This window comes from Hylaeus volcanicus, chromosome 2 (genome assembly GCF_026283585.1).
Source record: "Hylaeus volcanicus isolate JK05 chromosome 2, UHH_iyHylVolc1.0_haploid, whole genome shotgun sequence".
Lineage (NCBI taxonomy): Eukaryota > Metazoa > Arthropoda > Insecta > Hymenoptera > Colletidae > Hylaeus > Hylaeus volcanicus.
The window spans coordinates 8,424,039-8,446,585 of record NC_071977.1 but is presented as its reverse complement, the minus strand read 5'-3'; the positions used below and the strand labels follow the sequence as shown (position 1 = coordinate 8,446,585).

Genomic DNA, 22,547 nt, shown 5'->3' with positions numbered 1-22,547 from the left:
ACCGAGGAATGTGCATTCGTGGCAGGTGCCCCTTCGGCTAACGGAACCCCTGACCAATTGACTAAATTGCAATGTTACCATACGCTGCTGTCAGGGAACACTAAACAATCATTTAATGGAAAGGGAGCAAGCTAGAAGTATTGCTCGAACCTTTTTAAACTTGGAGTTTTATTTCAAAGGTCAACTGCATGACATAATTAAAAAATTAGTGGAATTAACCCTTTAGATTAAAAATTGTTCCCTCTGGAATTGGTATTCGAGACAGATTGCTTTTTGGATTCCAAACTCCTGATGAATTCATCCAATTGCACTGTTACAATTCGCTGCTTTCAGAGCACTGACCAATCATTTAATGGAAAAGTTCTCTAACGGGGCATACTATTCGGAAGGTCAACTATGTAACACGAGTACTGAGAAAAGTTAGCGAAATTAACCCTTTCGATGCAAAATTGTTCTCTCTGGCGTAGGTATTCAAGGCTGATCGCCCTTTGACCTCCGAACTCCTGCTCAATTGTCTAACTTACAACAGTGTTGCAATTTTCTGCAAATACTACTCTACACAACATGATTTCCAAGAAAACTATTCGAGACTGATTGCTGTAGAGGACAATGTGAAAAATACCCACTTCTGCACCTGTAAGATGATTCCGTTCGTACCAAGGAATGGAGGAACAATAGCGATTTAATTGACATCTGATGAGAGAGTTGCAATAACACGCGCGAATGTCGGTGTAATCATAGGGAGTACAACTCGCATCATTAATGTTTTTCATTCTCTCCCTCGGATAACGGTCCGTTTCCCAAGTAATTATTCAGAAAATTGTTCTGAAAGTCGGTGGAGGGTCTAGCGAGATCTTTAGACGGCTTTACTACTGCTTTCTCATCCCATGTCGATTAAATTACTATTGTTTCCTGTTTCTTTATGACAGTATTTCCCAACTTTCCTCGCCCAGTTAGCTCATAGCCTGACATGTCTAACGAGGGATCACGAGTCTCAATGGCAACACGATAAAACAACATGGAATGGACAATTCTCTACGTCATGGAGCAATATGCAGTGTTCGATGCCAGGAGTTCAACAAAAATCGAACATCAGCCGTTTCTATGCTTGACCGTACCAGAATATATAGAAAACTATGAAGAAATAACAAAGTTGCTGACGAATGCCAGCATAAATCCCGCCGCGAAGATCGCCCAGCGAGCCGTTTCGTGTCCAAGCAAAGAAGAATTTGCGGACGGAAGCAAACGAGCAGCCGTTCGGCGTACAAAACGGAAGCAAACACGGTCTCGTCGCGACGCTTTATTCCGGCGCGTACACGGGAACGACGTTACTCCCGCATTGATTATTCCCCGAATCAATTCCAAGTGAGCCGTCCTGTCGCGTTCGCGACTACGGCTGCGACGACTGCGAGTGTGCACAGGCCAGCCGCGCTCTCGCATGTTCGCGAGAAACCTAATCGTTAAAGTAAAGCCCACATTACGTTCCCGGGGACGTTTACCTACGATCGTGCTACACACACGCGCCAGGGCGGACCCCTTCGAGCCGCTGAATAATAAATGCCGCCGCGATCGTCGTGCCTCGAAACGTATTTGTCCCCGCGTTGCTCGAGCTCCTTTGACGTGGCCACTCGATAACGTCGGTACTCATATACCCGCGTCCGACTAAATACGGAGAAAATGGTTGTAAAGAATTATCATTCGTTTTTCTCTTTAAAGGCATTCGTTCGATACAGAAGTGTTCGGCGATTCCTTATGTATTTATCAAGCATGGTGCACGAGCTGATAAGACAAACGAGAAAACCTTTCAGAGGGGTTGATTTTTTGTGAAAAAATTGAGCGAAAAGTCATTTATCATTTTGCAATTTGAAGCTTCGTTGTGAAAATATAGACAGTTGAAGTTTTGACTGCTGTGATTTCCCGCAGGCGCCATTTGTATTTCAATCAGCTGACCTCGCGACTGCGCAGAGACTAGCGCGGAAACTTTGAATGCTTACATCTTCGTAACGGAGCTTTGGATTGCAAAATCTATATTTATAACAACCTATGTATCATTTATCCTTTTTAAGAATAATTTACACTAGGAAAAGCTACATTTCCCTTAAAATGTCTTTTAAATCTCCTCGTAGCTCGAATATCCGCCATCCTTCCCTAACCCAATTATTATTTGCAATTCCACACTCTCAACGATTCCGTGTTTTCCACACCGCGCGTTCCAACTACGTACACAGACGACTTGCGCGCAAATTGCCGGCCACTCGATGGAAAAACAAAGCAGCCCGGCGCCGAAGAGGCAATTAGCCGCTTGTGCTCTCTTGTACGATCGACGTCACGATCTTTCGAGTCCCTAATATCGATTTTCATACGTTTCCACTGTCGTCAGACGCAACGAGTGCCCGGGTGAAGTTGGAGGGTTCACCTTCGTGCCGTGTTTTCTGAAACGTTCCCGATCGTGGCGGGAGATATTTCCGTCGCGGCGGCATACTCGTTGTTATTGCTCAACGTTCGACACGAAACTGCTTATGCAATTACGTGGCTGCGAGTGCCACGAGAGACACAGCGTCAATTAGTCCGTCTCGAGGAACGCTTCAATTAGCGCCGCAGAGAAACCATCGCGAACCCTGCCTAAGAATTCGTTAGAAAGTATCGACATTGTCGTTGAGGTTCGTCATTACGTGGGTGTACCAAATTTAAATAGCTGACAATTGGAAAGTTACATGTGGTATCCAGAATTTATCTTAGAATCTTTTCGAGTTTACGCAGTGTAATTAATATTCTTTAAATTAATTACACTGTAAATATTCTTTAAGATGTGATCATTATTTAAGAGCAGCGATGGTTTCCTACTCTATGTATTTGATCGGAAAGTTATAATTTTCCGTGCGACCTATTTTCATCCTCCATTTCCTTGCGACTGGAACATAAGCTTCCAAAAGTTGAGCCACCCTGTATATCTGGCCACGGTCGAAACACGGCCACAAAGCTTAACAACGTCAAAGCTAGAGTAATAATGTCGCGTTTGTTATCAGCCGCTATTAGCCAGATGTCCAGAATTTCGAGTAAATTGCCGCCAGAAATTCCAGGCCACTCGAGTGCGCGTTAGTTAATATCGGAATCCGGTGTTTCATCGATAATAAAATCAACCGTTGAACCTTTCGCGTTCATAACGACCGATCGAACATTATCTGCTGGTTACAGGCTGTAATCGCTGGTTAGCTGTTGCGGCTGCACAACTTTCCATAAAGCTTTCCCAACCGAAGTTACCAAACACCGAAGATGGCGTGAGTTTCTTGGTGGTGAGATTAAAATACATCAAGTATACCAATAGAGAATTAATTTTTTGGGTATTGGTTCCTCGTAGTAATAGGAGAACATTATAATTCTTTTATAAACGAAGTGAACTCCTATTTGTTATTTATTTTCTGTTATTTATTTCGTAATATTCTGTAGTTATATTCTTGCTAAAGTAATTTCACGTTAGATTAACAGGGTGGTTCAATTTTGCAAGAGTGTAGACTATGTCATGCGCTAATTCGGATTACAATTATACACTAACGATTGACTGCTATTACAGGATCCCCGTAAATTACGCGCGCCAGGCGGACGTTATTTGCTAAGCAGTGAAATATATCGCCTTCATTAAGACAGTCGTTTCCAAGGATTACCGGTTCAAGGAACGTAAAATTAATTGCGATACATTCTCCATAGAATCGTGTTATTTTCTACGAACTTCGATAGAATTTACGACCGCGTTCTCACTCATGCTACGTTCATAACCCTAAAACGGAGATCTCTGGGGATACACAATGATTGAAGAAGACAATTCAAGAGCTTCCGAGTGAACTTTCTTCTTACATACAAAGTATCGTCAAAAACGTGAGAGAAACGTCCTTTTCCGGTTGCGACATTTGGAAGACGTCCACCCTAAAACGAGGTCCATCGCTAACTACGCGCGCCGAGGGGGTAGGGGTACGCGGTTGACCAGAGACCGGAGATTTTCGACCGGCGAGTGAAAGGTAGGAGCGGTCAGGGAGTCCTGATGGCCAAGGGTGAAAATTTTGCTCCGATGGTGGCCTGAATTAAGCGTCTAATTGTTAAGGCGACACGTGCGGGCACGAAACGCGGGTGGAGGAGGGGCGGCGAAGGGGTGGTTGAAACAGGCAGAGCGAAGTGTAGAAGGTCGAGACGGGTCGGCGAGGGGGGAGGTGGTTCCGCAAGGGTCGAGACGGGGAGGCGAATATAGGTAGGTCGGAGGTGAGAAGGTGGCAGAGGTGGAGGTAGCAATTAACTTCTCCTCGCGAGATTAGAGCGAGATATTACGAGATATCGAGCGACTTAACGGCAACACGCGAGAGACTTCAAAGGCAGTAATAAACTGCCTCTAATGAACCCCTTATCGCTGCTGCCACCACCCTCCACCTTCTTCAGCGACCTACCACCACCTACCGAAGTCCTAGAGGCCGCGTGTGTGCGTGTCCGCGCGCGTACCTAGCCACGCCGATGCGGGCTGAATCGAGGGCCCTGAAATTCACCGATCTGCTACCCTCGCCTAACGCCCGCGGCCAGTGTTATGCGGGGTTTCCACAGGCAGTGGCGCCAATATCAGTGGCGCCAATATCAGTGGCGCCAGTTTATATTTTCAAAGCACAGCTTGTAGTTCCTGAGGAACTTCCATGACCTGTCTAGGCACGTATAAAATGATAGGCTCTGATGTAAGGAGTGTTTTATTTCTCTTAGTGTCTGGTGATTGCTTACTGGACATAGCCTTATCAATTTTCCTTTAAATGACCATTTCTTCGACGCTTTTGCAACAGTTTACGCGAGAAAACCTTTAATACCGAAGACAGTTTAAATTACAAGGAAGCCTGGCGTCAAAGAGTATACACCTGGTCTTTACTTAGCCGACGCAATGAATAGTAGCAGTGACCAAGTTGTGGCAGTTGAATTGACATGTTTCCACGTGCAAGGAAGTCGACACCCGCCGATCGAGGGCGCTAATCATCGCTGCATTGCATGTGGAAACCCCGCACTACACTCTCCTGGTTTGTCTTTTTGTTTCACCGTCTCTCGAAAACTTTTTCCCCCATGGCCTCCACTTTTTACATCGCCCGTCTACAACACCCCCCTCAACACTGGCTGGCCGCGTGTCACGGGGATCGCGATAAAACGACCATTACCGCGTCGATCGCGATTCCTGTCATGCGGAAAACTCGTCCTCTTTCACCGTCGCGTGCCAGCCTCCATTACGCTCGCCACTGTAAATATTTTCCTTGATCGAGAGATGAACGCCGTTACAGCGCGAAACTATCGAACTTTGGGCCTGGGGAACTCGCGGCAATGCGTATTCGGCGATCAGAATTTCTGCGGCAAAAGGAACACTGTTTCGTTGGTCAATAGTTTGTATCGTGTTTCGTAACTGATCGAATATGGTTGCGTTGTTACCGCGAACACGCAATTTATGGGAGAAAAGATGAATTTCTTTCGCATTGTGAACGTCGCTCAGGGACACAACCTTTATGGCTCCGAGCAGCACTAAACCGTTGGAAAATGTCCGTGATATGAATTCGCGTGGCGAAGATCCTTTTATGGGGAAAGCAGAATCTATGGAACGTGTTCACAACAGGATGCGATTGAAAGATGCAAGGTGATGACACAGGTGATGATATTGGACATTGCATGCGTTTTTGCTTCTGTAATTTTTCAAGGGTAACCTTAACCCTTTGCACTCCGAATTATATTTAAATTTCGTTACCAGCAGCTCCAATATAAAATTCCTTGCGCCCTTTCATACGACGTGCCTGACTCGTGTTAAAGTTAACTGAATTGCAACCTGCGAACCGATCTGTCCGCGAAAGGGTTGACCCTCCCGTCGTCGGAGACGCGTCGTCCGCGCGTCGTCGTCTTCCAGGCGGCTGGAATCGCGGCACGACCAGACGAAGCGCCCTGTCGCCGGGCTCCGTCAAGCCCAATCATGTTGATTCAACAAAGTACCCACCCACCAAATTGCTGGAATTTGGTATTCGGCCAGAAAGACGGAGCGGGGCGAGCGAGCGAGAGACAGCGGAGAGCAGCCCCCGTGAAGGGGTGCAGGAGACAGAGAAAGCGAAAGAATGAAGGCGAGAGGGAGAGACGCGGACGGACAGAACCGAGACGGATCGAGACGACGAGACCGAGAAAGAGAGACACGGAGAGATGGTCTGAAACGGTCTGATTGCACATCTAGGCCAAACCAGCACCACGACGACGTCGCTCCAGCGGAAAGCCGAGCGATGATTGGCCGCTCTCTTCACTCCGCAACCCCAGCCCCTTCGCCCTCCGTACACCTTCAATCCCTTCAGCCCTCGTCCGTGCGCCCGAAACCCGATGGCGTTGGAGGCTGGGGGTGATTGGACGCATCTCGGTGATTGTGGCACCCGCCACCCTCTGCCTCCACCCCACCCGAAACTACCGCCGCGCCCCCGCCGTGGCACCAACCGTTCTCCCCCATACCAACGTTACCCAAACTCCCCCATCTTCCTCTAGCCCCCGGTACCCCTCCTGCACGGCTGTAAATCGAGTTTACCCTCTTGCCGTGGCTCAGCCCTTCAATCAAACTGATTGAAACATTCCTTGAATCCAAAAGAAACGAACCACTACCTCCTACCCTTGCCTGCCTCTCTACTGTCTCTTTTCTCTCCGTCCTCTCCTCCACCCTTCCAGCCCTGTCTGTTTCTCTCGTGCGTTTCTCTTCCGCTATAGTCCGTGTCTCCTGGATCGTTCCTCTCTTTCACCCCTTCGCTACCCCATTCACCCGGTTCGATCGTCGGCTCTCCGTCTAGCCAGATACGCGTTCCTCTTTTCCCGACCCTCCTCCCGCCGTCGATGCAGCGATCCTCGCTCTTTCTCCCACCCCGAGCGTGCGTCCTTCTTTCTCGGTTTTTCCCCTTGTAGCAACCCCCTACCGCAAGCCTGATGTCGATGCTTCTGTCGCGTCACTCCGCTCGGAGTGCTACTTCTCTCAATTCGGATAGCGGCTTGTTTTCCGATCGAAATTTCGGGGCAACGCTTCTTCCCGACGGTAGAAACGTCGCGAGCCGAGGGGCGAGGGGGCCGCACGCCTTGTCGCGGCTGATTCCGACAAAGGGGCACCGATTTTTCGCGGTGTTGCGTCCATGGGGTGTCTCCTCTTTAACGAACGTGCTTGAACGCGGAATAATTTTCGTGGACGTTTTTGAGAGGCTAACTGGATCGGGGACGAACCTAATCTGACGTTTGGTAGTGGTAATTTAGAATTAATTTTAGAAATCTATGGTGTCGGAAATGTGAAAGTTTGAAGCAGAAACTACCTCTAGAAAATTTTAAAAATGATTCGTTTGCATCACATTGTACTAACAACTCCTAACCTACGAATAAATAAAATTTAATAGAAAGTCGCGTTTTCACCCCGTTCGACATAAACTTGTCTCGAAACGGAAGTTCCAATCTCGCCTCCCCTCCCACCAATCGCGTCCTCGACGGACCCATAGAAAGCTAGCGGTAAAAAAGATTACATCGTCAGACACCGAGCGAACCCATTCCCAAAAAATCAACCCCGTCCTTGGAATCAAGATGTATTCCCGAATTTCGCATCACCATAGAGAGGCGGACGACGTTGGTCGCAATTAACGAGACGTTTTTCTCGCGCTGTGTGCACGGATCGATTTCCACCACGACATCCGACTTCCGGAAATACGAAGGAGTCCACCACTGTTCGGTGGACATATGGACGTGGACGATTCCGTCTCCAATTCTGGCATGCGGGACAGAGACGCCTCGTAATCAAATATTGATACTACGCTAGACTAAATCGTTCGACTGTGCTAACAGATTAGGGCGTACGTGTGCTGCGGACGAGTCCGCCGATCGTACCGACGGGAAAGACGACGTCGACGAAGAATACAAATGCTCGGGGAAAATCTTATAACCACCATCGTATCGCGCTGGAATCAAATCCTGGAAAGCTGGCGATAAAGAGAAACAAAGAAAATGGAATTATTTAGGTTAACGATTTTTTTATCACGATACGTTAGGTAGGTTAGTGCTGACATTGTTTTGGTTTTCAGATGTTGGTTCTGAGTGGAGGAACTCTTTTTATATTAAGTTTTATCCGAATCGTATCACTTTTCTCATTGTAGTCAATGTATTGGATCCGCCATTTTGAATTTCTAAAGTTTTAGTTCAGATTTAGAATCAACAACCCCAAAAACCCCTGAATACCAAATTTCATCCAAATCGAATCACTTTTCGCATTTTGTGTTTCTATATCGGATCCGCCATTTTGACTTTCCCAAATCTGAATTTAGATTCATAATCAGCGACCCCAAAAACCCCCGTATACCAAATTTCATCCAAATCGAATCACTTTCCGCATTTTGTGTTACTACAGCGGATCCGGCATTTTGAATTTGTAAATTTTAAGTTCAGATTTGAAATCACCGACCCCAAAAATCCCTGGATACCAAGTTTCATCCAAATTGTATCACTTTTCGCATTTTGTCCTGCCGTGTTAGAGCCGCCATTTTGAATTTGTAGATTTTGAGATTAGATTTGGAATCAGCAACCCCAAAAACCCCCGTATACCAAATTTCATCAAAACCGCTTAAGTGGAACAATAAATAAATTTGCATCTCTTCTAAAGACTAAAGAGGGGTTTTCCCATTCCGGAGATACTACTATGTTTACTACTATTTCTGAGAATTTGGAGGGATTTTTCTTCCAGGAAATACTACTACAATGCTTACTACTATTTCTTGGAATTGCATCGGCCTTGCAAGGACGTTGTATGTAGGTCACTGGTCAATCAATGAATCAATCTATATATTACTATTAAATAGGCCTATTAAATAGGAAACTTTAAAGTGTTGTTAGTCGGTGTAGAATTGTCCAATTTCATTCTACCAAAATGCAAATTGAAGGTTGGAATTTATATTATTTATTAAATAGTTGTTATAATTGTTAGATACTTTTAAACAAATGTTTTTTAATAAAAATGAATATACCTTTGAAGTGACGTAACTCACCATAGAGTTATCCGATTCGATTCTTCCAAAATGCAAATCGAAGGGCAGAATTTCTACTATTTAATAAATAGTTGCTACCATTTTTACATACTCTTAAACAATTATTTTTTATTAATTAATAAAATAATCCCAATATTTCGTTTTTCATAAGTACGTATACCTTTTGGTTATACGTAATATCTGTATTTCTTGTAAGTTTGAAAAATGAATATAAATTAATTCGAAACACAGTGTAAATTCGATTATTATATTATGTTTAGACTCGCGTTACTTCCATATAAGAAATCTCCCCATCCCTGCATCGTTTGAGCGAATTAATGGTCCCCATCCGATTCAATTCCCAATCTCGATTCCGCTTAAAAATCGTCAATTTGCAGAAACGGGCCTGACACGATTTTTTAATCCACACCTCCGTCATTATTTACTCCGGGCAGGTCCAAAAAAGGTAAGACTGCCGGTGGAGAGTCAATTTAAACCGCTCTCTCGGGCGCAATTAACCGTAAATTAATCGAATTATACCAGAATCATTAACAAAAACGAATGCTCGAAAGTTCCCCGTAGCGGGCCTCACGTCTCGTTCGCTCGCGACGCCCGCTCGTATATTACCCAGCTTTAATCAGAGATGAAAAGAGCCGTCGGTTTCGTCGAGAGTTAACAGGTCAATGAAGAAAAAAATATGGACAGACCCATTAGATTCCGTGCACACAGCCCGGGCCAGATTGTGCCGATCTATTTTCAGAGATGCTAACTAACTTCTGCGTCTGTTTCTCATTAAATTGCGCTTCGACCTCGAATCTTCTAAATTTGGAACGGTCCCCGCCGATTAGGTGGATCCGCCTGGCGACCCCGTCAGATCTCAAAAGTTTCCTCATCGTTTGAAAGAAAAACGAGCCGAGGTGGCACCTGGGTAACGAGCTCGTCCGCGGATACAGTTTCATTCGTGAAAACCAAACGGCCACGAATCAAACTTTCCTACAACTTTGGAAAACTCGACGTTACCCTTATTAACGAAGAATTTAGAACTGTCGGTTTGATGTTTTAAGAATTTTGTTTAGGAAACGAATCAACGCCTATAGTCATCGATCACTCGAAGGAGGTTACTCTAGGTGTTAGAAAATCGATGGGAAATGTTGATACAAGTCACCACGTGACACATTCGGATTAAAGAAGTTATTACGACCAATATTTGAACAGTGGCGTGTAATCAACGGTTAAGTGTCAACGTAAAAGGTTACAGCTTCCTAAATTGCAGCCATTTTGCGCGAACGGAATGTTGATTACTCCATACTCGGCGTCTATAAATCTCGACTCGATGATCGTCAATGCGCAGGAAATGGCGCGTGTAATTGAAGCGTTTATAAGTAGAACAAATCACGTCCATCATTATCTATCGTTAATTAGATAGCCACCAGTACTCGTGAACTTATAATCGCTAATTCCTACATTTTCCGCGAACTGCTTAACTTAGATTCTTCGTCTCTCTGCAAACCTCTAAACTTTCACTGCTCCCGATTGTTATAAAAATATTCAAGACTATTTCACTATGGCTATATGACATTAATTAATAAGACTACTTTGTGAGTGTCCACGAAACTTATATTTCCTAATGAAATCAAATATAAATAACCGTTTTTCTCAAATGTCATTTTTTGTATCAATTAAGAATAAATTCCATGAAATTTTATCTCTGATAATAAAAACCTTTTTTCTAAATGAAATATTTCATAAATAGTCTTCTTGAATGCAAGTAGGGTGTCTTAGGAGCTGTGTTTGCTCGAGGTTCAAGAGAGACTAAAAGAAGCCACGTAAGAGAGGTCTTACCTTCTGTAGTCGCTTTTGCAGAGAATCATGCCGCTCCTGGTGTAGCACGAGTGGCCGATTTCCGCCAATGCTGCGCCGCAATAGGAGCATTTCAGGCAACTGTTGTGCCAATACCGATCCATCGCCAGCAACAGCCATCTTTCGACTATTTGACCGCCGCAACCGGCGCACTGTTGGATTCCGGTTGGTCCGCTTGGACCACCTTCTTGCTGCAACAGAAAGGACAACCCACGTTTTACTATCTACTCCCACTTTGCAAATGCGTCCGAAAACATTGATCTTTCTTGGTAATTCCAGCAAACTTAATATTACGATAGGGAAAATTATTCCATAATAATCTTGGAGATCATTGGTTTAAAATTTTAATTATTCTGTTTCAAGCCAGAGTCAATCAACCGGAATCATCCCTAACAATAAAAGAAAAATCCAATACAAAACATTACCAATTATGAAACAGTCAAAATAAATACCAAGAAAAATCAATTTCTCAAGCTTTCTCAATTCAATATTTCCAAGTATCTTTTACGTCAACAAACTTAATTATTAGTTTGAATGTACGTATACGTACTACTGCGTGCGCCTTTACGTGTACCCAACAAGTACATACGATAAAAAAAAAAAATTAAATTCGTAATTAATATTCCCCTGACCCCTCAATTCTAATTCACAGTAACTTCTCGAACAATACCCGCTTCACGTAATTGTAGGTGAACGAAGTTACCGAGTAATTTCAACTGCTCCTCTTTGTGAGATTGCAACGAGAGAATTTCGTGGACCGACGCAACAAAGTGGAAACTAATTTGTTGAAATAACCTGCTGAACAGTGTTTTTCCCCCTCCACATACCCGCACGGAAGCACGTAGAAATGCGTTTGTCACCGTACCGAAAGTCCGCAAAACGAAAGGGCACTAGTTGGGAATCATAAAAAGTTGCCCTCGAAAGCACTTCGCCCATCATGCTGCTACAACTCTCGGTTGACTCTCGAACTCTGCTTGGCTCAGTTGCAAGCCCAAATTAATTCAATTTGTAAGCATAATATTTATTAATACACCGAGTTATTAAACTTCTTTAATGACAAGGACGGAAACGCGGCTCTTTCGCAATTTGTAACAGTCGCAATTGCAAGGGAAAATTAATTTCTCTCTGTGTGTTAGTTATCAGTTGATAATATTCAGCGTCGTGCGCGCTTGTAGCTCGTTAAAATTCTCATCCAAAAATAGATAAGTAACAGAATCACCTCGCAACAATTTGTTGGTACTCTCATCGGTTAAACGTGAGATATAATATCATTTTGTAATTTTTAATTGAAAAAACGAAGGCACAGTGTTACTCGTCGGTGTCCAAGATTGAACCGTTATTGCCGCAAACGGAAGAATCTCAGCCAGAAACGGGACGAAGACCGCGCAGAAGTTTACGCCGCGCGTCCATTGGCCGATTATGCAACTAAATTGTTGAAAATAATAACAGGTTGTCGCGAGGCGAGCCCGCGACCACCGAGGGCTTCTATTAACAGGAACCGTGGCGCATTCCTATAATTAATACGGAATCGAAAGTCATTAACTGGCGATAAATCTTCGGCAATCTTCGCGAACACTTAGTCGCGATTATGTAAACGTTAGTAAGCGTGAATAATCGTGGCCGACGTGGCTGATTATTAAAATATACGACTCGGCCGATAAACGCCGCGGAAATCATCGCCATCGGGCTCGCGGAAACGCGTCGAATTTTAAGCTAGAACGACGTGACCAAATACGACTTGTTACTGTAGTTGAGAGTCCATTCGAACAGTTTAAATGTAGAAACGGGGATGATGGCTGGTTCTTTAACTTTTATAAGGACGAAATGCATATTATACTAGTGTACTTTGATGTTTGCACAAGTTGAATTAATATTTATGAAATTTTATATTTAAGTTTCATTCATTTTGACCCCTAGCATGTTTTTTGTTCCTCTGATATAGATTCGTTGTTCGTATAAATTCGGAGAAAAGCTTCAAATAGCTTTGCCTCTGTAGCAAAGCAACAATTAAATAACTAATAAATCTTAACTCTTCCATTATTTAATTAAATCATTCTTCCCTCATCTCATCTTTCATTCCGCTTTTCTAATTCCATTAAATAATAATCAAACTCTCCGTTAATTTTTAAGTAGTATTTGATACTCGAAAGCATTCGAACGATTGGTGCTTGAATATTAAAGCACGGAGAAGTTCGGCACAGGCACACTTGGATCCAGTTGCGGAACAAACATTGATTCTGCGGCCACAGTTAACGACGAAGAGCGCTCCCGCGCGTTTCGTTTGGCAATTTCTTCGCGGCCTGCTCCGATAGGAGCCTGTTCTTTTACAGCCCGCTCGTAACCGAGCTATTTTGTAACGCGTTGAGCGTTATTAAGCGCGAAGGCTGCGAGACGAGCGCGCGCAATGGAAAAGAAGTCTTTCGAAAAAACGCCGCAGACGTGGCCGATCGCGGAACAAAAAGTTTTTGTTCATTTACATCGTTCGATATCATAACAGAAGAGGGTTATATAAAATAGTAACGAACGTGGACTTTGTTCGATGGAGAATTTAAATTAGATCAACATTGGTCGAGAGGAGAGGGTGCATTGATCAAAACAAATATTGAAGAATTTTTTCTGACGATGCTAAATGTTCGATAAAAATATTTTATAGATGGATTAAAAGTATGTACTTTGAACTATGGTTTTCCCAATTTTCATAAAAATGTTAATTTTTTTTTTAGAAAGTATGAGTTTCTTCCTAACATGCTACTGGAATTTTTAAACCACATTAGAGTAAACATTTTTTTGGAAATTAGGTAAAGCGCGGGAACTCTAATTGTTTCGGAGCACATCGAGCTTGCGCAGTAGTGGCACCGCCACAGTGGCGCCACTCGCTTATGGTTGAGGCGCTCCGATTCGTCCGAATATAAGGAAGCTAAATATTCATTCCTGACGGTATATTAATAAAGAATTCATCAGATAGCCTAATGAAGATTGTCACGTGTACGATATCAATAGGAACAACCAAGCCACTCTTCGAAACTGGTTTAAGACATTTTAGAAGCGACGAATTTAATTAAGAAGGTAAAGAGCGGAACAGACGGTCAATCAAGATTAATTGCGATGATATATTAACGTTAATTAAAATATAATCCACGATATTGGGAACGGGATGACGCCGGGAATATTAAATATCTTCCAGAAATCGGTTTCTTATATGTGTAGGAACCACGACAAACAAGTACGATGTGGCTCGGCTAATAATACTCGCGGAGAATAATAACTGATAAAAATATTGATTACATTCGTAGGAATTAGTCTGAAAGAACCTGTTAGATAAAATTTCATTAAGCCATTCTTTGTTGTAATGCCATTAGACAGATTATTTTTTCTTGTTTAAATAACTGATATTAAACGAAAGAATATTATTTTTAAGGGAGTGTATTTCTGTAAGGTGGGTCTGAGAGAATTTATGAACTCAATTCCGTTATGGAGCACTATTATAAAATCAGATAACTAAAACTAAAATCAATTAAATATAAGATTAAATGAAACACGACCGTCATTAGCGGAGAGGAAAGAAATCGCCTTTCACCGTGATCAACGCCAGACCGCACGTTTCTTTGCAAATATTATTGCATAACTTCACAGAGAAACCTTAACAAACAGACATCATGCGTGAAATATTGCGTTGCTACCTAAGAAATTTCAAAGATTTTGCTTTCTATAATAGCAAAAGAATGGAAATTATTAATGGATTAAGAAAAATCAAATATTATAATTGGACATTTTTTTTTTATAAAAAGAATGAGTTGCACAAGAAGTACTCGAACGAAATAGTAGTTAGAAAACAACAACGGGATTACGCAATTGCGAGTTACAGATACAACTTTCGTATCGTGTAGAACATGAGGTCATAATTTAATAATCCATAATTTAATTCTGTTCCTTATATCTAATTCAGAATAATTATTCTAAGTTTATATTCGAAGTGGCTCTATGATTCAATTTTCGAGAAGGTAATTTATCTGATGGGAACTTCCTATCCGATATAAGGTGATATTAAATAATAACATAACTCGAGTATAAACGTAATGAGAAATAATAAATACTAAATTGATTGGAAAAGATGAATAGAAAAGTTAGTTGGATATAAAGAAAAATTGTTCGGGTCAATCGATGACACAAACAGTTACCAAAGACAGTTCAATACCAGAATAGAAACGTTTAACGCTAAATAAGGTTGAACTATGCCTGTACTGCTAATTGTTTTGCTCGGATTGTCTAGATCATCGGACGTCACGCTAAAAGGAGCGAGCTCGCTTATTGCGCAATCCGAGTACGAGAATTCCGTGATCCAATGGAAATTTTCAACTCGAACCTGCGCTGTAATTTGCTCACGGTCGCGTACGCCTTATCGGCACTCCGATCTCGCGAAATATCGAGCGACTTTAATCGATACGACACCACGGAAGGGTTCAAGGTAGCCATTTTCAAACGACGAATAAAACAAACAACGCTTAATCCTCGCTTCGAATAAAAATTACAATCTCTAGATGGAGTAAAGTATTTGTGGGTAAAAAATTCTTCGACAGAAATTAAAAATTTCAATGAAAAATATTTAATTTTGCGATTGAATAATCGTGCGATTTGTCGCACGATCGCTCGCCGGTTGCAAGCATTCAATTAGCGTCCTACGACCGGCCTAATAACGATAGTATTCGCGAGGGAGGCGAAAATAAGGCTCGCATTGTCTTCCATTGAGCAACATGGAACGATGAATATGTATTTCAGCGGGACGACGAGGCACAATGCGGCCAGTGCAAACTTCGATCGGCCCTGATACCATTAATGCAACGTCGTAATCGGAAACAGTCGAGTATCGAGACAAATCAAGTCAATCGAAACTACCGGAGTCGTTTAAGCAATTTGCCTTGGCTAAAGTCAAATCCGATACGGGTCTGGTGGAAACGCGGCGAAATTCCAACGACGATGCTCGGAATTTGTAGCTGGGGAACTTTAAAAGCGGTAAATATTGAACGATTATCCGCGACTCGCTGTTCCGCGGTGCCTCGTCCGTGGAAGAGACTCGCACGAGACTGCAGGATGCGAATCGAGCTAATCTTTAAAACTTAGGGCTCAAATTCGATATAAAACGGTGCTTCAAAAACTTTACTTATTGCTTCAAAGTATTGGGGATTAGAAAATAACTTCCATTCAATGGTAGTTCGAAAGGGTTAGCCCCAGGGGATATAAACTTGAAAAATGAACCTGGACCCTATCTAACTAGGGGTAGCAAAATTACGGACCTATCCTTTCAACAAAATACCGAATAAAATACGTATGTACAAGACGTACGCCGTGAATCCTAGTAAAGGCATTAAATAGACCCAAATCGGAGTCAAATAAATTAAATTAGAATCTCTCCGAAGACTTTCTCTCCGCAGCACTTCACTTTAATTAGCCCCACTGTTCCCAGCGACATTCACCGATACCACTGGCCACCGTGCACAACAATATCCACGTTAAAGCAGAGGACTCGCTTACAATTTTGTCTCCAGGGAAACACTTCATCTGGTTCATCCGCGTCGCGATGGCGTTGTAGTGGTGCGCGTGAACCTCCATGATCCAGGACCCGATGTCCGTTGAACGTTGTTCCGAAAAACCTGGCGACGAAGACTCCTTCGTGTCCTCTCACGCGGGCTCACTCGGCCAATGATATCATTCGTCCTCGAGCGAGGATCTCCTAGCGACACGCTCGCTTCTCCCACTCGCGGGTATCGCACCTTGCTCACCCGAGAAACCGCTGGGTGAACCCGCGTTCACGATCCTCGAACCATCCGAAAAGGATTTCACAGCGATCCTCCACCGAACCGCGACACCTTTCCACGAACCGAGGGATACTACGCGACGCGACGGAGCAGCGTAGCCGTCGGAGTGCGGGTTTCCACTGGTCTCCAACTTTCGGAGCACATCCCAGGTTACGAACGACGGATAGATAGAGATCAGACACGCAAGGTTTCGTTGGTGGAGAGGATCCAGGTTCCGAAAGTCGAGAAGCAACGATCCAGCACTGTGTACAGGAGAGGCAGAGACGCGAGAGAGCACGCGCCGTGAGGATAGGAAAAAGCGAACCGGTCCCGACCGAAGTCAACAGTGAACTGACTGGTCCGCCGCTGCTTTGGGCCTGAATGCCTCGCGAGGCCCCTGGGTTCAGGTACCCCGGTCAGCCAAGAGAGAACCCGGGTGGGGGGAATAAAAAGGTGAGCCTAGAAAGGACCTAACTAACGTTGAAAGGGGACGGGACCCATCCATAGCTCCGACCAGGTAGGACGAGGACAACGGAGACGATGGTAGGGGAGCGAGAGAGACGCCAGGTGTATTATGGAGTGAAACGACGCGATGGACGGGAGTGGAGGGAACTCGGGGCTTCGTGGAAAGGGGCAACGGGGGGACCCCTGGGTTCCTCGCCGGTTCCCTCCGCCCCTATTCAATTATATTTCTCCATGGTAAATGCCTATATTGTTACGTTTGTCAATGGCGAGCTAAGTGAGGGTCACGCGGACGGGTAATGCCTTCTGAATTTTAGCCTGCGACCCTGCGCAGCTCTCTAGGCTTCTCTCCTGATTATGATCCCGCGAGCTGGTCGAGACCTGCCGTTACGACTCGTCCGTCAGCTCACCTGTGCGTTGCGACGATTTCGTCGGGTGGAAAGCCGTTTCGGGACGCGTTGATTTGTTGACAGGATCGTCAGGATCATCAGCTAAAGGCCGTGTGTCGAGGGTGAAGGTAGTCGGAGTCTAGGCTAGGGTGAGAGGGTAGGTGTTCGAGGCATTGGACGTGCCACGGTCGTAGGGTAATTGAGCACATGTTTGGAAGGAGTATTTGTATTGGCTTCTATTTGTTTACTTTAACTGAATTTTCAGTGAATATTTGCCTATGCAACTGAGACTATTTTTGTGGCGAAATGTCATGAATGAAGTTTGATGTGTTTGAATTTTTCATTGAAATGGATTCAGGAGGAAGAAATAGAAGACCCTATTATAGAAACAGAAACAGAAGAAACCACGGCAGAATCAACTTCAATAACCACACAGATCTAACAGCCTCAACAAAACAACAGTCAACACAGTGGTTACAATAATAAGTTCACCTATGAAAATATACCAAATTACACTTCAAAGGTCTCTACTTCAAAGATAGTATGCCATTCCAACTTTCAAAAATAATTTCACCCTCGACCTTTCTACCTTAAGAAATTATCTTTCGAACTATCTTCAACTCCCTAACAACCCAGCGAAAAAAATTCCTATCATCCTCGTTTTATGTTCCTGGTTTTTCTTTCGGGACAGGAGGTTCTACATTCGTCGAATTGTTCAAGTTCACGATTTTTCGCGCGATTAACATTTCCAGAGATCACGAGCGCGTATTAGTTGGCGTGGAATTACACGGCCGCGTAGTAAGCTTACGTAATAAACGACCGACGGCGGTTATTACGCGAACAATGCGGTACGTACTCGTTCCAGGTGCGTCCGGTTGAAAACTTTTTCTCGTGATCATCCTCGCGCGACGAGCCACCGTAGAAAGTGCATTTTAATCGTACGCGGGGCACCGTTCCCGATACGAAGCGTCCTGTGACGAGGCGTTCCTCGCGACGGAATCGTGGCGGGGGCACTCAACTAGGGTCATTAACGGGGGATCCTAACTCAATTTGTTTCGTTAATTACCCGACACCTGGCGAACGAGTGAATGTCACAGGTGTGCCACTTGATTATTATACATTCGAGGAAGTGGTGCGAATGGTGTGGCACTGGAAAATATTGACCCTTTGCACTCCAAGCAATTTGGTTATTTGCAAACGAGGTGCGAATTTTTGGTGGGTCAAGTTCAAAGTATCGAAGAAGCCTTACCTTGATTGTACAGTTGTTGTTGTGGTTGACCGGTGGGTAAGCGGGGTGTCCTGGTAAGTGTGGATGAGGGTGTCCCGGGTGATGTGGATGATCGGTCATCATTCCCGCACCGCCATGATGATGCCCGTTGCTGCCCATGCCCTGGCCCTGTTGCATCGACCCGTACGGGGTGGCTGGGTCGATGGCCGGCCCGTGGGGCGGCGAATGAGGACTTGGCAAGTCTGGTGTGGTGGTGGTGCCGCCGCCACCGCCCCCACCACCGCCGCCTCCGGTGCTGTAGCCGTGATGAGGCCCGGAATGGTGCGGACTGCTCGAGAGCGAGGGATGATGCGGGTACGCTGCGGAGTGGCCCGGATGGTGGGGGTTCATACCAGCGGTTAGAGCGCTCGCCAGCTTGACCGATGAGAGGGTGGGCCCGACGAGCCCACCAACAGCTTCCCACAACGAAAAACAAAAGCTTTGTAAGCCTACCCAACTGGAAGCTTATTGGAGCACGGCTCTTCTAGAACCGGCTCTCTTCTTCCGGCTCTCTGCTGATATCTGCAAAAAGACGAGTGGGCGTCAGACTCGTTTGGTTGTTTAATCGACGTGTCTATGGGTGAAGGTGTACATGGGAGATGAACACTTAAAGTAACGTGTTGATTGTCCGATGTTAGGTAGGAGGGACTTGGATCGAATAGATGGGATATCCAGTGATGGACATGGGTATGACTAGATCTATGACGAGGGCAACAATTTGTTAACTTACAATCTAGGACTTAACTAAGACTCAATTTTCAGTCGATATTCTTGCAAATTCAAAGTAGCACTTCCGGGCTACTCGTAAATACGAAAATATTCGGACTTTGTCTATTTAGTTCACCACGGTTTCCCCAATTGGTCGCGAATATGACTACGTTGGATTCCACGGCGAAACTGCCAGCTGACATTAATTTCCCGTGCAGTTTTATTGGTCTTCAACACGGCGCACAACGATTTCATAATGCTCCACAATCCCAATGAAGCAGCGGTTCGCGGCAAAACGATCCACGTGGGGTGTGGGGGGGGGGGGGCGAAGGGGACCTTTTACGACAGAGCAATTCGTGAAAGAGTTCGTCGGCCGAAGAAATATTTAAATTCAATCCGGACGCGGTGGCATTAAAGCGGCCGTGGATCGCGAGAGAAAGGTCCACGGGGATGGTAAACGCAATCTTGTTCTACCCTGTTCTCTCTTCGCTTGTTTCCCTTGATCCTTTGCTCCGCGCGCCCTCCCCCCGCCCACGCTAGCGCGGTAAAGATGCACTCGATTGTTACTGTGACTGACAAAGGGGAGGCCAGAGTGATTGCCGTAATAAACATTTTACGATCACCCATGCGACTGGTTTATTTGTTTATTTCGGTTCCGCGCAATTAACCCTCCGTTGCATAATGTCGTAGACCCAATGAAAAGGTGTTTTGTAAAGAGAGGATTTTAAGGTACTCTCGTTGGGACGTTTCGTCTCTATTATAATTGTGAGATAAATGTAAATTTGCTTGGCTTTGGGGTAGCATTTTGCTAGAAAATATTCCACATTTCGATCTCTAAATCCTCTTCGAAACAAGAAAAATAAGAACCTTTGTGAGTTCGACTATTTCCAGGAACAGAAAGAAAACTCGAAAAAGAGGAACCGAGAATTTACGTTTTCTCGCGTCTGTTCGATCTCGTGTGGTTGGCGTAGGCATAACCGCATCAAAGGTCTAATTTTCCAGATGCTAGTTCGGATCGAACGAGACTCAGGAAAACACAGATTCGTCGTAATCGATGGGAGGAAGATAGTCTTTTCGATCATAGCGCGCTAACACAGCCAACGTCGGCATCGGCGGAAACGAAGCGCGCGTTGCGGCGACGTCGAACAAAGCCGGTACTAATTACACCCCTTTCGCGATGTTTTCCGGCATCCAATCAGATTTCCTCGCTTTCCTCTGCGCAGTAATCTTGTTAAATCATCGTCGCCTTCCACCGACTATTCCACGCGTGGTACAGCCGTTCCGTGTACCAGGACTTTTCGATTTCTTTTCTTACAAGGAACAAATTAAACTGTAAATGATCATATTTATCGAAAGCTTTCATATAGTCAAAAACTATCAAACTACCCGATTGAAAGCACCACCAAGTTTTAGACAAAATTAAGAAAAACCTTCCACTATAGCAAATAGAACTCAAATTAAAAAATCAACAAATAAGAAGCCTCAGGAGGCTCTTTCATGTGGCCACCTAAAGTTAAAGCTTCATTAGAAGCGTTCCACGGACAATAGCGTTTGATTGGTTATCAAATACCTCGCGACCGTCAACACTTGATAATTCGTCAGAGTGGCAGCGGTGAATAGGCGGGCTAATTACGTTAAAAGCGGCGAACGAGGTTAAAAGTCGTCGGTCGGAGCAACTCTCTGTCCCTCTCCCTCTCCCTCGCGCTATGCGCCGACGAAATGCAAATGCGGAGAGAAATTTCGTGAACCACCGAATACCGGGGATGGCATTAGAATTCATAAAACGAGCTGACCTGTCCCTTCGTTAAGGCCTGTGAAAACCGGCGTGTGACCTGCCCGACACGCCCACCTTAATTAACAATAATCGTCCTTCCTGGTAGCTCAGCGGGTGCCGTTTCGGGACGCGATTGCCGACCTAGCCGAAACTTGTGTCTTTTTGTCCCGAGACCCTGGGTAACGAGTACCTTTTCTTCGGGGCTGTTCCGCGTCGCCTTATTTCAGCCGCTGGGGCATTTAGGGTACCGGGGACATAACGGTGCCCCGTTCCCGACCGTTTTCGAGGAAAACTACACCCCCAGGTAGCCACGGAATATCCAATTTATCGTGTTATTGGCTCTCGCGTGTTTGTTTTCATGCCTTACAATTTCCACTTCGTAGGAGAAGGGTTGATAATCCTCTACCTTTGGAACCACTCAGATTTCGCCTTACACATCTGGCTTGGAGTCCAGGAACGAGTGTCACGTTCCAGGTGTCCAGCACAATGCGCCATCAACATGATGTTGCAACACGGCGAAGAAGTCGACGCTAAGCGTAACGGGCAGCAGCGCAAAATTTTATTCCCATTCTCCCCTTTGATGTCGCGCGACAAAGTCGCGAAACCTCGGAGCAAATGGATGCGTAGAAGTTGCATTAGAATGCTTCCCGTGCGCGCGGCGGTTTTGAACAATGCAGCGAGATTAATGAAAGGCCTTAATATCACCGGGAACAGTAATAAGATCGCATTAAAACTTCCGCTTAAATCTCCCTCCGTGTTTTGTCTTTCTCAACTTTTCTGTCCCCCGTCGCCGACGTACTCCGAATTCACCTCGCGATACGAAGAATCCCCATTTGAATTCACTCGTTTCAAGTTTCTCTACACGAAACGTCGAAATAGAACCCGCCGTGCGTCTATTAACCACTTAACTGTCGTGCCCGAGTTCACTACGGGCAACAGAGTCGCCGGATAAAGACCCGAGACCATGCTTGGCGAGTGAAATAGTTCATTGCTTGCTTGCTTGGTTTTGCCAAACTACTATAGTTTCGAATTATTTCAACATAAAATTTTAGTTTCGTAAAAGTGTTCACAAAAATTAGCGTGGCACACAACGTGAGACTAGTAATTTTTATGGAGAACGAACGAAAGATTATTTATCTCTTATTAATAGATGGAAATCTATATCCAGATAACAAGCAGCCCCATTTGGAGTGAACGTCGTCGCGGTTCGAAATGATTTTTACCGGATTTAATTACACGGAGGCTCGAGGATCGCGCGGCTGTCCGAAAGGGCCCCAATAT

The 22,547-nt window shown here is 44.7% G+C and overlaps 1 protein-coding gene across 4 annotated transcripts in view; it reads right to left on the bottom strand.

Annotated features, from left to right (window-relative positions):
• The window catches only part of LOC128872785 (LIM/homeobox protein Lhx9), a 378,653-nt gene that overhangs the window by 58,554 nt on the left and 297,552 nt on the right, over positions 1-22,547 (bottom strand). For all 4 annotated transcript variants that reach the window (XM_054115815.1, XM_054115817.1, XM_054115814.1 and 1 more), the window contains 2 exons: positions 18,767-19,306; positions 10,857-11,065 (listed from right to left, as the gene is read on the bottom strand). In XM_054115815.1, coding sequence (XP_053971790.1) covers positions 10,857-11,065; positions 18,767-19,135 — 578 coding nt within the window. In that variant the 5' untranslated portion in view covers positions 19,136-19,306. The remainder of the gene's footprint in view (positions 1-10,856; positions 11,066-18,766; positions 19,307-22,547) is intronic.